Source organism: Epinephelus moara, chromosome 1 (genome assembly GCF_006386435.1).
Source record: "Epinephelus moara isolate mb chromosome 1, YSFRI_EMoa_1.0, whole genome shotgun sequence".
In the NCBI taxonomy this organism is placed as follows: Eukaryota; Metazoa; Chordata; class Actinopteri; order Perciformes; family Serranidae; genus Epinephelus; species Epinephelus moara.
In genome coordinates this window covers 18,129,190-18,143,831 of record NC_065506.1, presented here as the reverse complement: position 1 = coordinate 18,143,831, position 14,642 = coordinate 18,129,190, and the positions used below count along the sequence as shown (strand labels likewise).

At 42.9% G+C, this 14,642-nt stretch overlaps 1 protein-coding gene across 2 annotated transcripts in view; it reads right to left on the bottom strand.

The window, feature by feature from the left end:
• Positions 1 to 3,244: 3,244 nt before the first annotated feature.
• Positions 3,245 to 14,642, bottom strand: part of znf710b (zinc finger protein 710b) — an 11,881-nt gene continuing 483 nt past the window's right edge. Inside the window, exons 2-6 of one of the 2 annotated variants that reach the window (XM_050047497.1) lie at positions 12,045 to 13,616; positions 7,524 to 7,715; positions 6,968 to 7,139; positions 5,652 to 5,699; positions 3,245 to 4,993 (exon numbers count right to left, since the gene is read on the bottom strand). In XM_050047497.1, the coding sequence (XP_049903454.1) occupies positions 4,812 to 4,993; positions 5,652 to 5,699; positions 6,968 to 7,139; positions 7,524 to 7,715; positions 12,045 to 13,616 (2,166 nt within the window). In that variant the 3' untranslated portion in view covers positions 3,245 to 4,811. The remainder of the gene's footprint in view (positions 4,994 to 5,651; positions 5,700 to 6,967; positions 7,140 to 7,523; positions 7,716 to 12,044; positions 13,617 to 14,642) is intronic. The other variant, XM_050047506.1, reaches the window with a different exon arrangement.

The following is a 14,642-nucleotide window of genomic DNA, read 5'->3' as shown; positions in this document are numbered from 1 at the left end:
AGTAACACTGCTCAGTGCTGTAACCTGAACATGAGAGCAGAAAACACACAGGATCATTCTGGGTGTGGTCAGACAAGCTCTCACACTCCTTTGTGCGTTTCATTCGTCAGGCAAATGGAGGTGTTTTAATGAAATGTAGCTTGACAGAAGCATTTTTATTTCTCAAAATCTGGCAAGAAAAATAATGTTTTTACTGTGTTTAACATGTCAGAGTAGCAGTGGGGAGCAGCGGTACGTCCGACCCCTCTGGAGGAGCTTCAACAATGATTCAATGAGACATCAGTTCAGGAATGCAAAGTAGTCTCAAGTGGAGCCTCAGTGACATAAACTCTCTCATGCTGAACCTGTGTTACATCCAGAACCCCTCCAGAGGGCGCCACAGAGGTTCCCTCACAGAGGGGCTCCAGCCAACTGGAAAATCAGTTGAAGATAGAATCACTAATAGTAAATGTCATCCACGTGCAATTTCATTTCACATTTTGATTTCATGCACTTGCACATACGAGCCTCTGTCCATCAGTGCATTCATGCAGTGCTGTATGCTCATTTAGTGGGTGTCATATGCACCCTCCAGTGCATGGCAGTGAGTGGTGTTTGCACCAGCAGGGGGCCGACCTGATGGGAGTTTTGGCAATGGTCTTTGCTGTGGTGACGACTGCAGTGTAACACCAGCAGATGTCGACATGCACAAAGTCAGCCAGCCAAGTACTGCGTATGAAAGCAGGTACACTGCTCTTATCTGACAGACTCTGGGCAAAACTGCACCTGCAGGTCTTTACTGATGGTTGATCCAGTTTGCTTGTAATGTAGAATAACTGAGGCTTGCTCCAGTAGGATAATCCAGTCCCAAGTTACATAATTTTACTTTCCAGCAGTGTTTTTGTTCATTTAGATCACCTGGTTTTATCAAGTTATCCCCCAAAACAACCTAACAGAAGTAGACCAAAGCAAAGTGTGCCTTCAGGAAGAATACGTTATTAGGATGTTCTCAGGTTGGCGATCTAAGTAAAGGCAATCAGAGTACAGACATACAAACACTGACAGAACACTAGCCAGTTTGATATCATGTTATCCTTGCTGTTCATTCATTGCTGCAGCATTTGGTATCCAAAATTCGTGACAGAGTTTAACTTAGTAACTGAGCCACTGACCAGGGAATACGCTTGTCTCTCTCTCCCTGTCACTAAAAAAGTCAAAGAAAATGAACAAGGTGCCTCTATCAAAAAATTAGCAGAAATTAGCATTTAGATTACCTCTTTCCCCCCTTTTTTTTTTAATTTCCTCCTGAAGGAACATTAACGTGGAACTGTTAAGTGCTAAAGAACCTCCCACTTAATATGATCTGCGGCCATAAAAGAGTCGTATCTCTGAGTAAATTGTTCAATCACGTCCCGGGAAATGATTTCCTATGGAAGTATAATCCCTGCACAATGCATAGCATCCGTGAAACAGTGCAGAACCAACCGCAGGGGTGCACATTTTACAGAGGAGGGTCTGGAGTGGAGTTGACAAGAGGCTGCAGAAAGGCCACAGACAAAACTCAAAAGGCACAACAGGCAATGTGTCCTGAGACAAGACGCTAACCTCCTGCCAGCAGACTGCTTAAATTTAATGAGAAAACATGATTATCAGTTAATAATAAGGTAAATTTACAGTTCAGAAATGCGTCAAACATGTGGTCTAACTTGTGTAATTGTATTTTTAAATGTCCCAAGAGTTTAATTTTGATTTCTCATTTAACGTTAACATACTAGCGACACCATCCTAGTTTTGCTTGCCAACATTTGCTTATTAGCACAAACAACATTGTCAGCTGAGGCTGATGGGAATTAGTTTTCTTAGAGTTAGAGTAGTCGTGTACACATCCACTAAACCTCAGTGGGATAGATGCTGGATACAAAAATCAATATAACTGTAATACAAGGAGCACCAGCTCACACTGGAATCAAAGCTCCCTTTAATTTCATTAGCAACGTTTGGCTCAACTACAGCTCTCACATATCCACAGTGTGGAAATGAAGGATCAAATTCATATGGATGTGATTGGACAGTGATTCACCTGACATTTTGCTGTCTGGCTGATATCCCTCATTGTCTGCTTGTGTGTTTTTACCTGTAGTTGGTCAAATCAGCATTCATTCATTCATTTTCCGTAGCCACGGAGGGACTGGAGCCTATCCCAGCTGACACTGGGCGAGAGGTGGGGTACACCAGGTTGCAGGTCACCAGACTATCACAGGGCAAACACATAAAGACAGACAACCATTCACACCTACGGACAATGTAGAGTCACCAATTAACCTGCATGTCTTTGGACTGTGGGAGGAAGCCGGAGTGCCCTGAGAAAACCCACACTGACATGGGGAGAACATGCAGACTCCACAGAAGGGCTCCCTCACCCTGGGTTTGAACCAGGAACCCTCTTGCTGTGAGGCAACAATGCTAACCACTACACCACCATGCCACCAAATTGGCATTAATAAAATTCATACATCATAATAAAATTAAAGGCAGGTGTGTTTTCAGTGTAAGGGTACTTCCTGTATGTCACGTAATTTTTCCTGATGATGGCTCTAGATGAAAAGTCACCAAAGTGATTGCAATTCATTCTGAGGGGAACATGAAGGTGTGAATCAAATTTGATAGCAATCCATTAAATAGTTGTTTAGACTTTTTACTCAAAACTGTAACTGTCAATCACAGGTGGCGCTAAAGCAGGCATGTCCAAAGTCTGGCCCGGGGGCCAATTGTGGCCCGCAGACCAATTTTAATTGGCCCTCGACTTGACTTTCAAAATATACCATATGTGGCCCTTTACACAATAATGGTTAATTGAGCAAGACCACTTCGCATTTTTATCTTTCACCTCACACTGATAGGACTATCATACAGTTTGTAGACAGGCATCAAGTAGGAATAAATCATTAAAAGATAAAAATGGTAGCATTTATCTCACTTCTTTTTTTAAATCCATTTGATGCGACAATCAGTTGGCCCCCAGGTATTTTGACATTATTTTATCTGGCCCCCATTCAAAAAAGTTTGGACACCCCTGCACTAAAGGAAGTCACAGGATCACCAAAGTCAGTAGGATACATCCCATGATTGTTTGTACTTTATTTCAAGGCAATACCTTCAGTCAGGGGTGGAACAACCACAGCCATCCCTACCGCTAAAAATACCAGACTCTGAGAATACCCCTCCTCCCCCAAATAGTGACAGATTAAAACACCAGCCTCCATCATTTAAACTAGAGAACCTTTATTAAATAATTCATGGTCAATTTCCATGAGGTCTCAGTTTGATATTCCTCATCTCAAAGAAGAACTAGTAGACCATTTCTCTGGTTTAGTGTGCATATCAAGGCTGACCTGCATGGCAGGACAGGGGGAGCTGACTGTCCCCAAAACAGAATTATGAACAGCAGGACTAGCGTCAGTCCACTTTCAATTCAATCATACAAAAATGTAACTCGAACTTCCCAAGAATTTCTTTCTTTTTTCTATCTACAGATTGCATTTGACATTCACTCTCAGTGTTTTTTCCCCATCGAGGGGGGAAATATCTTTTTGAATGAAGTGAATTGAAAGTGAAGTGTAAACAGCCCTGGATTTAAGAGTGCTGAAACTACAAACAACAAAAAAAAGAAACAAACTGCTGAGTCTCCGTACAAACTGCTCATTCTTCACTTCACATTTAAACTGACAACTGTGAAATATCCATATCAAGGAAACTGCAGTTTACAAAAAAAAAAACCTACTGAGAAAGCATATCTGTTTGTGTTCAATAATATTGCCGTTGTGGGGGTTGGAAAGATTCTACGATCTTATTTCCCCCAGCTCTTCTCTTTGAGGCAAAAGAGTTCAATCTGAAGACAGTCTTCACAGAAAATAAATGACAGGTCTCAATGAAAAAGTGCTTCGTATTGTTCACTCAGTAATTCAAAAACTTTGAGCAGTATATTCACTACACGGGATAGATTATTAATGTAAAGCTAAACCATGTGAGACAAAAAACGGTGGGTAAACACGCTGCATGTTGCAGAATCATTTGTACAGTGAGAGGGCTTTGCATGTCGGTCACACTGTTTTCTGGTTTCAGCCGCCATGTGACAGTAGCAACTTTGGTAGTAAGTGCCCTGGCAAGAGAAAGGCTACAATGTCCTCCACGCATTGAAAGAGCGGCCTGTTTAAACTGAGGGCGAAGCATGAATGGTAACTACATTTAGGAACTGTTTAGTAAGAGCATTCAAACCTATGAATATGTTGTGACTATGTATCAAAAGTTCGATATACAGTGAGTAAATAGCTGACACGGTGGAAGCTTAGTTGCAAATGTATCTAGCTGGCACTTTCAGTCAAAAATATAAGGGCATACGTTGGTTGTGAATGACAAAAAAATGGCAAAATGGTAAACAGATTTCTATCACATCAAATGAAACTGATGGCTCTGCAACTTTTCTTTTTTTTGTTTCCAAATAACTGATACATACACACAACATACAGATTTGACCGTCCGCCAGTGAGAGTCTTTGAGTCGCTAAGTGTGGTAATTCCAAAAAAAAGGAGCTCCAGACCGGCGTCAACAGTTTCAGTGTCTCTGCTATCAGCAACAGAGCTGAAACGTCTCCTTTGAAGTGCGTCTCCTTCCTGGCCTCCCATCAGAGTCCGTCAGTTCTGGCTCTTCTGGAAGGAGGCCAAAACTGAAAGTAAAACCCCGTCCCCAGTGTCTCCCAAAGCCTTGACAACAACTCTGCAATTTCCTTAAGCCTTCAAGAAAAAGCACAACATGTTCTCCCAGTTCATCAGCACTCAAGGTGTAGTGTAGGTGTTAGTATCCTTCCCGAAATTGTAATACTCCTCCATGTCCTCCATGTTTGCTGTGGTGAGTTTAGTGAGGTTTTGGGAGCCACCATTGTCCATATTGTCTGGTGACGTAAAGCCGAAATTCTGTCCTTCATACTCCCCCTGGTTATCCATTTCGGGAAGTACTTCTGGGAAATACAAAAAGAAAATTATAAAGTACATTTCCAAAGCTATATTCTTCCTCACAGGAAGTACAATCAGTGTCACTGTGCTGAAGTAATTCCAGTACCAACACTGTTCCATAGTGTTACACATCATGGTTTACACTGTTTTATTGCTTCAGTGTTAACAGATATGGGTTCTTGCTTTAAATTAAAAACACTGAGGAATTCATTTTTATATAACTTTCATATACGATTATAGTTTTGTTTCCACTGGATATGTATGATTTACAAAAGGAATAATGATAGTTTAAAGTTTAGGAAAACTATTCATAGGTCATTTTAAATAAGCGTTTAATATTCAGTAGCTAAGCTGCTTCATCAGGACTGTGTGGGTGAGGTTTGATCAGATTTCACTGACAGTGGCCCGCCACCACAAGCAGGCAATCCCATAACTGTCATCAGATTCTGGTTCAATTACTAATACACTCTGCTTGAAGGTACATGACACCCACCTCAAACTAGTGAGGTGAGCATAAAGAGAAAACTTAATACAGAAATCTTGCATGTTTGGCAGAAAGTTTTGCTTCATGTAGGATTCAGGATTCAAGATAGTATGAAGCTGATTGAGAAAATAGGTTTCCAGGGCCTTAATGAAATGACTAATGGAATATCAATTACTCACCTTGTGTTACGCTGAATTTGTGAATGAATTTTTGCTTTTCTTGCATATCTGCAGTGAATGAAGAATCCAAAAACACAGAGAATTAGGGGCCGCGTTTTGACAACACAAAAACTGTATCAAAATATCTGTTTACAAACACAAACACAACTCTTGCAGTACAATCCAAGTCTCATTTACACAGTCGTATGCTCAGTACTTCCCAAACAAACAGCCCTGTCAGAGGGAGAGCTGAACCAAAAGTGAAACCTAACTGTGCTCTCTTCAGTGCCAGACTCCATTGACAAAAACAGTAATTTTACCTCCCTGAACATGGGAGCTGCTGGTCTACCACTGCCTCAATTACTTAATTTGTTTGTGTAAATGTGTGACTTTGATAAATCTAAATGATGCCTTTAAAACACCAAAGTCACATATTAACACTAACTAACTAACAGCAGGTCCCGTATTCAGTGAGGTAAAATTACTGTTTTTGTGAATGGAGTCTGGCTTTGAAGAGGGCATAGATAAGTTTCACCTTCAGTTCAGTTCCCCATTAGAAGGGGCACTGTGTTTGGGAGGTACTGAGCATATGACTGGTTAAATGAGACTTAGATTATACTGCATGAGTTATGTGAGAATTTGTAAATGGATGTTTTGATGTAGTTTTGCTGTTGTTAAATGTGGCCCCCATTCACTGCAATTCATCAAGAATTTTCTCCATTTTGGATTCTTTATTCAACGTGAAGGCATGCAAGAAAAATAATGTTTTCCTCATGAATGAACATAACATTGGATGAGTAATTGATATACAAAAGGTGATTTGGGGGATGAAGTGTTCCTTTAATGTAGCTGTAATTGCAAACATGTTACATCAGTAAGTGTGCCTGCACAATTGATAAACTATAAACAAGACGGAGAAAGTGGTTTACTCAATAGATATGCAGCTTAAAAAGAGCTTTTGATATGAATGTTGCTTGTATAAAAATATCAATCTTAAAATCTTAAATTACTGATTTATGTGCTAAATATCATTTTTATAAAAAAGAGTGTGCTCCTCTTGTATGGTGCATAGTGGTGAAAAATAAGAGGTTGGCAGAGCATGACAGGGTCCAAGGATACTGACATATTCAGGCTGTGCACGCTGATGGTCTGTTACTATCATATATTAGTCCCAAACTTAAATTACAATTAAACATTTATCACTGATAATGTTTATTGGTTATATTTGTGGACATGTGTGTATTTGTAGACTGAAGAAGAGCACATTCAACCAACCTTCCCCAGATTCTAAATGACAGTTAAAGATAATATGTGACAGCATGTGAAGCAGGCCTCACCTTGTCCTTCTGGTGAGACGTCCATCCCATGCTTGACCTTCATGTGCCTGCTGAGGTTTCCCTTCAGGTTGAACTTACTGGTGCAGTAAGGACACTTGAAGGGCTTACTACCAGCGTGGAGATGCATGTGGCCAAGCAGGTTGTACATTCTGTTGAAAGACTTGCCACATACCTGCGAAAAAATATAAAACACTGACATTAATGAACACAGACATGAATTAATTTAAAAGGTATGTGACAAGGTAGCTACATGTGGATGGTAGCTCATGGTGAGAACATCCTGACTGATGACAGTTGCCTCAAAGCTTAAGATGGATTTTCTCCCATGGTAAGAAATGTGAAATCATTACAGCAAAACCACTGATATCTAAGAGTATTATCCTTATGAAATTTCTCCTCCTCACATAATCCTGTTAACATTAAATTGAACTGAACTTAGAATGCGCCATCACATCTCATTTCACGCCAAAATTAATTAGAAAATCTTACACTTGCTACTATCACCTAGAATATTATCATTTCATAAAAATAAATTTAATCAAGTTCAGATTCTCACCTTGCATTTGAATGGCTTCACAGGCAGGTGGACGATCATGTGGGTCTTGAGGGTCTGTTTCTGGATGAAGCTCTTGAAGCAGACGTGACACTGGAAGGGCCTGACGCTGTTGTGGATGAGCATGTGCCTCTTCAGGTTGGCAGACAGGGTGAACTCTCGGGAACACACGTCACACTTGTGGCCTTTCATCCCCTGCAGGGTGCAAACCGAAGGAAAGGATTAATCATTCAAATATAGCAACGTGTACTGTTTTGTTTCCTTGTCACATTATTAACTAAGAGTGAGACAGGTGTGGATTTGTTGCTTAATTTAAAGGTTTTCAAAGTGTGAGGAAGAGGTGTGAGAGTGAGGCTGATTCACTGAGCGAGGTGACAAGGACAGGTGCGTGCTGGTGTTCTGAGAACAACAGGATGCTACTGATTGTGGTCTGGATGCTCATTTGGCCGGCTTGTGGACACAGTCAGCAGTTGGAGCTGCAGCAGTGGCACGCAGCTCATGGAGGCAATTAGGGTACTTTAAAACCTTTAGCACCAGACTGCAACAATAAGCACTCCTTCTTAAAGTCATAACTCAGTCAATCTTGGAACCCATCGCCTATCAGTCTGACGCTTTAGCTGGGGGCAACAGCCAATATGGCAGGGCTTCTGGTATAGCCAGCAGATATCCGGACAAGACTTCCTCTTTTGTGCGCTGGTCATTGTTTATTTATCTCTATAAACTGATGTCTGCATATGAATGCAGATACATACTAATAAAAAAAGCTAATAAAAAGCTAAATCATTGTGAGGCAAGAGCCAATGGGTTTCCAGATTGCATTTCAGCCAATGCATTCTGCCTCTTTTGCTGTCCATCTGCAACGACCGAAGCCAGCTCACACGTGATTGGTCAATACAACTTGGGCTACAAACAGAAACCAGAAGACTTTCAATACAAAAATAATGTTCTGTCTGTTTTAGAGATTATAACTCAGTCAAATCTGAACACACAGATATGATATATATATTTTCAGATTCAATGTGACAGGATCCGCTTCCAAATTGTTTGATCCGTCGGAATCACATGCCTCCGAGCTTATCTTTTTATTGATGCTGGAATGGTTTTCTGGCAGTTGTGCATTGCAAAACAATGATGCCAGACTCATGCAACGACACTTTACGATACTTGCAACATGTGGGAGTCATGGTGGAGGGGAATAAGCATTTCAAAGAGTGGCTTCATTTCATGAAGACAGATGACAACAGTGCTGCTTGTAATGTATAATAAGGGTGGAAACATCAGCACAGTGTTTCTGCTGGTAACGTTCTGTTTTGGCGGGCCGCAATGGCAAAATCTTTGCTGCCTCAGCTAGAAAAAAATAGTAGTTACTGAATGTAATTTCAGCTCTATCAGTACGAAACCTGCAAGAAAAGGAAGAGGGAGTGAGACGTTGCTTGGATGCGTGCAAGAGATGTGACCAGACTATCATAGTTTTTTAAAAAAGCAGTGCAGTGATGCTACAGACTTTTCATACACCATATGTACATAACGTGGACCTGCCGATACATATTCAACCTGCATTGGACCGTTAGGTCAGCTTTTACTCTGTTTGTCACTGTGAGTTGAGAGTATGTTACAGTGTACTTCATGATCAAAGAAAGTTTTTGTGTCTCGTCTACACTTCTGTCCATACTTGCACGCTCTTCGTCTCGCTCGTCCACATGAGCCACATAGAAAATTGATCAGGAATCAATAAGGGACTCAATAATGAATCAGACCTCTAAGAACATCTCTGTATGATGTTCATTAATCTGCTTAGTAATCACAAAAAGACGCTGCCTTCAACTCCAAAACGCCTGAAATCATCATGTTTTTAGCTTTTCTTCATTATTAAAGTAAACCAGTGATAACTTCCTATACGTCCATAAGCATACTTGAAACAGGAAATGGTGATTGCTAATTTGACTAATTTCAATAATGCCAATTTGCCATAATGTAAACAAATGTAAGCTAAAAAATTCAACATCCTCAAAGGCATTGTGGGGACTGTAGTTCCAAAACACTGAGAGCTGATTATACTCTTTAATAGATAGATAACCAATCAATCCATTAATGGACTTTGTCAGATGTCGAATCACCAATAAAGATTTTTTTACACTGTTAATGCTCAGCATGTCCCAACAACATGGTGTTTACATGGAGCAGTGACACCCCTCTATCCAAATTGGGTATATCTCATTTGGTGTAGGAATGTTCCTGTCAAACATGCAGGCCAAAGAGCATGATGGCTGTGATGGTAGAACAACCATTTTGTCTGTGATTTTTTGTTGAACTTTTAATCTAATAAATCTAATTATATTTACATCCTGTCTGTGAGGTATTGCTCATTTGCTTGACTATATCAAAATCCATGGCAGCCATTTTGGGTGTACCAAGAGAGAACACTACAGTACATCAAAAACAAACAATCTTAACAGCCATCCTTACTCTGTTTCTGTAATATTCCCAACCACATGTGGCAGCAAATGTATAAACATCGAGAAGCAGGTCACAAGAGCAGCAATTCACAACATCCAAGGCCTTAAGGCTTGTCTAAATGAATGTGCTGCTGCACCATACACTCTCTGCTCCACAGTCAGTGTCAGCAGACAAAAAAGTGGCTCTGAATAACTGGATTCTGGTTTACTGAGAAGAGCAAATATGTATTACAGGTCACCAGTGGGTCGAGAGACTGTGTTTGTATACGCAGACAGATCTGGCAGACTGTCAGTCCCCCCGCTGTCTGCACAACAAATGTGCTGTGTTGCTGCTGTCCACCAGGAGGAGCAGTGAACAGACGGCAGGCTCAAATACAAAAGAGAGCATTTCCTCTACTGAGAATACTGACTGCTCTCTCATATCCATGATGAGTGTGTGGCTTATGGGGTTTTGTTCCCCTTAAAGTAATCAAATTTAGGTAAATCCTCCTCAGCATTTCATTTGTCACTATGTGTGATTCATTTTAGAAACTCTATCCATCGCTCCATCCATCTTTGTGAAGAAAAAGTGGCAATTTCCAAAAAGATGTCTCAATCAAACGATAAAACGAAGGGTGCCGTTTCAGAGAAATTATGTCACATGTTGTGATTTTAAAATGACGACTAATAATCACGGCTTCAAACTGAGAGGGAACTGAGGGAAAGATAGTCCTGCGGTGGTAATATTTAATGAATTGGGATCTCTCAGTGCCCTCATCTCTCTTCCTCACCTGTGTGTGAGTAATTGTGTGCATGTGTGTAGAGCACGCAGGGGGCACTGAGCAATTACAGACATTTCATTCAGGCGAAGACTATAATGAGGTGTGCAGGAAGACACTCAGTATTGTGGATGTACAGAGTCAAATCTTTGTCAAGATGCAGCACTGAACGAACATATCTTCTACTTCTCATTTCCTTAATTAAAACATATTTTATGTGAAAGGGATTTTTTTTACAGCGTACAGGAGCATTACCTTGCAACAGATCTGTCCTTATTTGTTGACATGAACTGTTTCAGAGCTAGAAACGCGATTCTCCCCAGGACACACATCCTGGTGTCTTCTCTATTAAATAGGTGACAAACTGTACTCAGGGTGACTACATGCAAAAACTGGCACTGGCACACATCCTAACCCAGACTTGTGAGCACTACGATAGAAAAAAAATGTAGCAAAGTCTGTCCTTGGTGTGGGACATTTTGCTATTTCCCAAGGAAGTTTTAGTCACAACAAAAGTCCGACATAAAGACACAAAAGGACGCAGCACAGAGTATGGATGCCTGCTAGGGTAAGTGCTCTCACCTGTCTACATCACCCAGATCTTTGTGGGTAAAGGACAGAGAATGGACAGAGTTGCCTCCCTCTGGTGGTCTCTTTTTTGTGTGTCTGTTTGCTTTTGCTCTCTACGCTTATTTTACTTTACATGACAAAAGGAAAACAATCTAGACAGCCTCCTCTTCAATATAATGGAACTAGATGGCACTCAGCCTGTGGTGCTCAAAGTGCCAAAAAATACATTTGAAAAACAACAACAACAACAACAACAACAGCAATGTGTGTTTCCAGAAGTCATGGCCTGGTTACTCAAGATAATCCACAGACATTGCTGTGAGCAGTGTCATGTAGGAACTATTTTCTCTCTACCAAACTACACCTGCCAACCGTATCTTCGTGAAGAGGGAAGCGTGCACCTACTGCTAGCTCACCGAGCACCACTGAGATAGCTAACATTACAGTTCAGTCGAGGAAGACGCCATTAATGTTTACGTCTTGCACTGTCACAAGCCCGATCCTCTCGTCCGTGAGTAGATGTACACTTCCTTCTGCACAGCAATATGTTTGGCAGATGTAGGAACAAAACAGTTCCTGAATATGCCTGGAAGAGGAAAAATATGTTTTTTTTATTTCGGGGTGAACTGTCCCTTTAACAGTCTAATTATCCAAGCAGGTTAATATGTACAGTGTGTCTGTAACTGGAGGAGTCTGGAAGTCTGGATCGGAGCGGAAGTATCAGACAACAGTGTTCTTACCTTATGAGTAAGCGAGTGCTGACGTAGGTGGTGGAGCTGCACAAACTCCAGGCCGCACTGGGAGCAGGTGTAAGGCCTCGGGCTCTGGTGCTTCAGGAGGTGGTTCTGGAGCTGGCTACGGTAGGCGAAGGACTTGTTGCACTCGGTGCACTGGAAGGTGTGGGGGCCCTGGTGACTGGTCTGGTGGCGTTTGAGGTGGGCGTAGGTGGGGAACTCCATGCCGCACTGCGAGCAGACATGGCAACGTCCACGCTCGTGCTTCACCTCGTGTGCTCGCAGCTCGCTAGGATAGGCGAAGCCGCGGCGGCAGAAGCGGCAGCTGTAGGGCTTGACGTCAGTGTGTTGGAGCATGTGTCGCTTCAGGTGGCTGGTCTGGGTAAAGCCCTTCTTGCAGACGGTGCACTTGTGGGGTCGCGTACCTTGATGGGTCAGCAGGTGGGTTTGAAGATGACTTGGCTGCTTGAAGAGTTTGCCACAATGTGGACAGGCGTGCGGTTTGATGCCGTTGTGGCCCAGGATGTGTGTGACCAGGTTGTACTTGGAGGTGTACGATTTATCACACATCCGACACTTCCAGCGCTTCAGACCATCTCCCACATCTACACAGTAAGATTCGTCAATCTGGATGTTGATATCTAGCCGATCCACTCTGCGGCCGCCGTGCCGACGAGGAGGCTGGGGGTGCGGAGGTTGCTGGTGTTGTGCTCCTGCACCCCCATCTGTCCACATCATGTTCTGGCTGCTGTCTTCATACTCGCCCCCCATACCCATCTCCGCTGAATCATAGCTGCCCACCTCACTGGTCTGGAAGTAGCTGCTGATGGCTTCCTCCTGCTGTGTGGGCTTCATCATGTTGTTCCCCGGGTGTTCTACCTCTTCTTCATCCTCTCTGCCACCTCGACCGTGGCCACCCATAGGGCGTTGGCCCTGCAGTCCTCTGTGGCCCTGCTCCCCTCCTCTGTGGGGCACCTGGGGGGGAGGAGGGTGAACGTGTGTGTTGGCTTGCGGCTGATTGGTTGCTTCCCGCTCACACTCTGCACAGTTCTTGTTGGTGCCTCTGAGTGTGGCTGGATCCACTTGTACTAAACCACCTCGGGGAGCCATATTGTTCAGCATGTGGACACAGGAGGACATTCCAGAGTTCACCACTTCCCCTTTCACGTGGGACGAGGACACGTCACCGCCTTGCAGGCCGTGACGGTCGGGGACGACCATTTTCGCGTCCGGATGTTGAGGGGGCCCCTGCTGCCACCTCCTCTGACTGCAGCTCGGTTGCATTTGTCCGTCTTCTCCCAAGTTATCTCCTAGGTAATCTCCGTTGGCTCCTATAAGCTGGTCTGCGTACTCGTAGTCGACTCCGTCTACTGTTGGCGCGGGGGACTCTTTGGGTTCGCCGGTGTAGAAGCCGTTGGGTGCAATGGTAGCGCCGAACACTTCATTCTGGGAGATGAGACCTAGCACGGCGGCCTGGGCCAGGGACAGCACAACTACTGGATCTGTCTGTGTGCCTATGTCCACCAGCCTGGCCATTACCTTGGGCTCACATCTACCCAGGCGCCGGCTCGCCTCCTCCTGGAACAGAAAGAGACACACATACGAGACATCAGTACTGCAAGGAAGCAATTATCAAATATATATCTGGCTACAGAGATAAAGTCAGCAAATCGAGTTTGTTATGAGTCTACGGTGCAGGGAATAAAAATGATGGATACAGATTTTTGTCTCGGTCATTGTCTTAAGTTTAGGTGAATGTCTGTTTGTTTTTTAGCCAATTAAGCTGAACGTCAAACAAGAACACATCGCCTGCTCTTGATAAGTTGAAAACAGCGCCCATTCGTCAAGACAGGACCCTCATGCTCTTGAATCTAAACTAAGGTAGAAAAGTAATGACAAGAATTTGGCTAGAGCCAAACTAAAGCATAGTGTCCTCGAATGGGAACGTGTCCTTCATCAAAAGTGATCCAATAAGGAGAAAAAGGTGTCGAGGCTCATCATCCAATCAGAGTCCCTCTTTGAGCTGGTTGTCGAGAGAGATAGAAGGAGGAAGAGACAGAGAGAAACAGAAATTTTTATTCTCAGAAGCCTTTTATTGAATCACAACGAAGGCTACACACACACACACACACACACACACACACACACAAACAACAGAGACTAACCTCATCACAAATCAATGTTTCTGGGACGAGAAGTCAACCTGAATCAAGACTGTCTGAAGGCAAATCTTTAGATCTGGTGACTGAGATACAGGAAATATGAAAGACACCATCCTAATCCAGCGTACTAACCATGTATGGCCTGTGTGTGTGTGTGTGTGTGTGTGTGTGTGTGTGTGTGTGTGTGTGTGTTGCGGGGGATTAGGTGGCCTACTGATCTACACACAAACACACACATTCAAGTGCAAGAGGGGGGAAAAAAGAGGAAGAAAAAATTGAGCAAGATTAAGAAATACGAGGGAAAAAATAAAGGAAAAGCAGGAGAGGAGACAAAAACAGAGGAGAGCAGGGAGAGAACAGAGGGGGGAAGAGGAAAAAGCAGAGACAGAGGGAGGGAGGGAAGCAGGAGAGAGAGAGCTTAGAGCAGGCAAGAGTCTAGTGG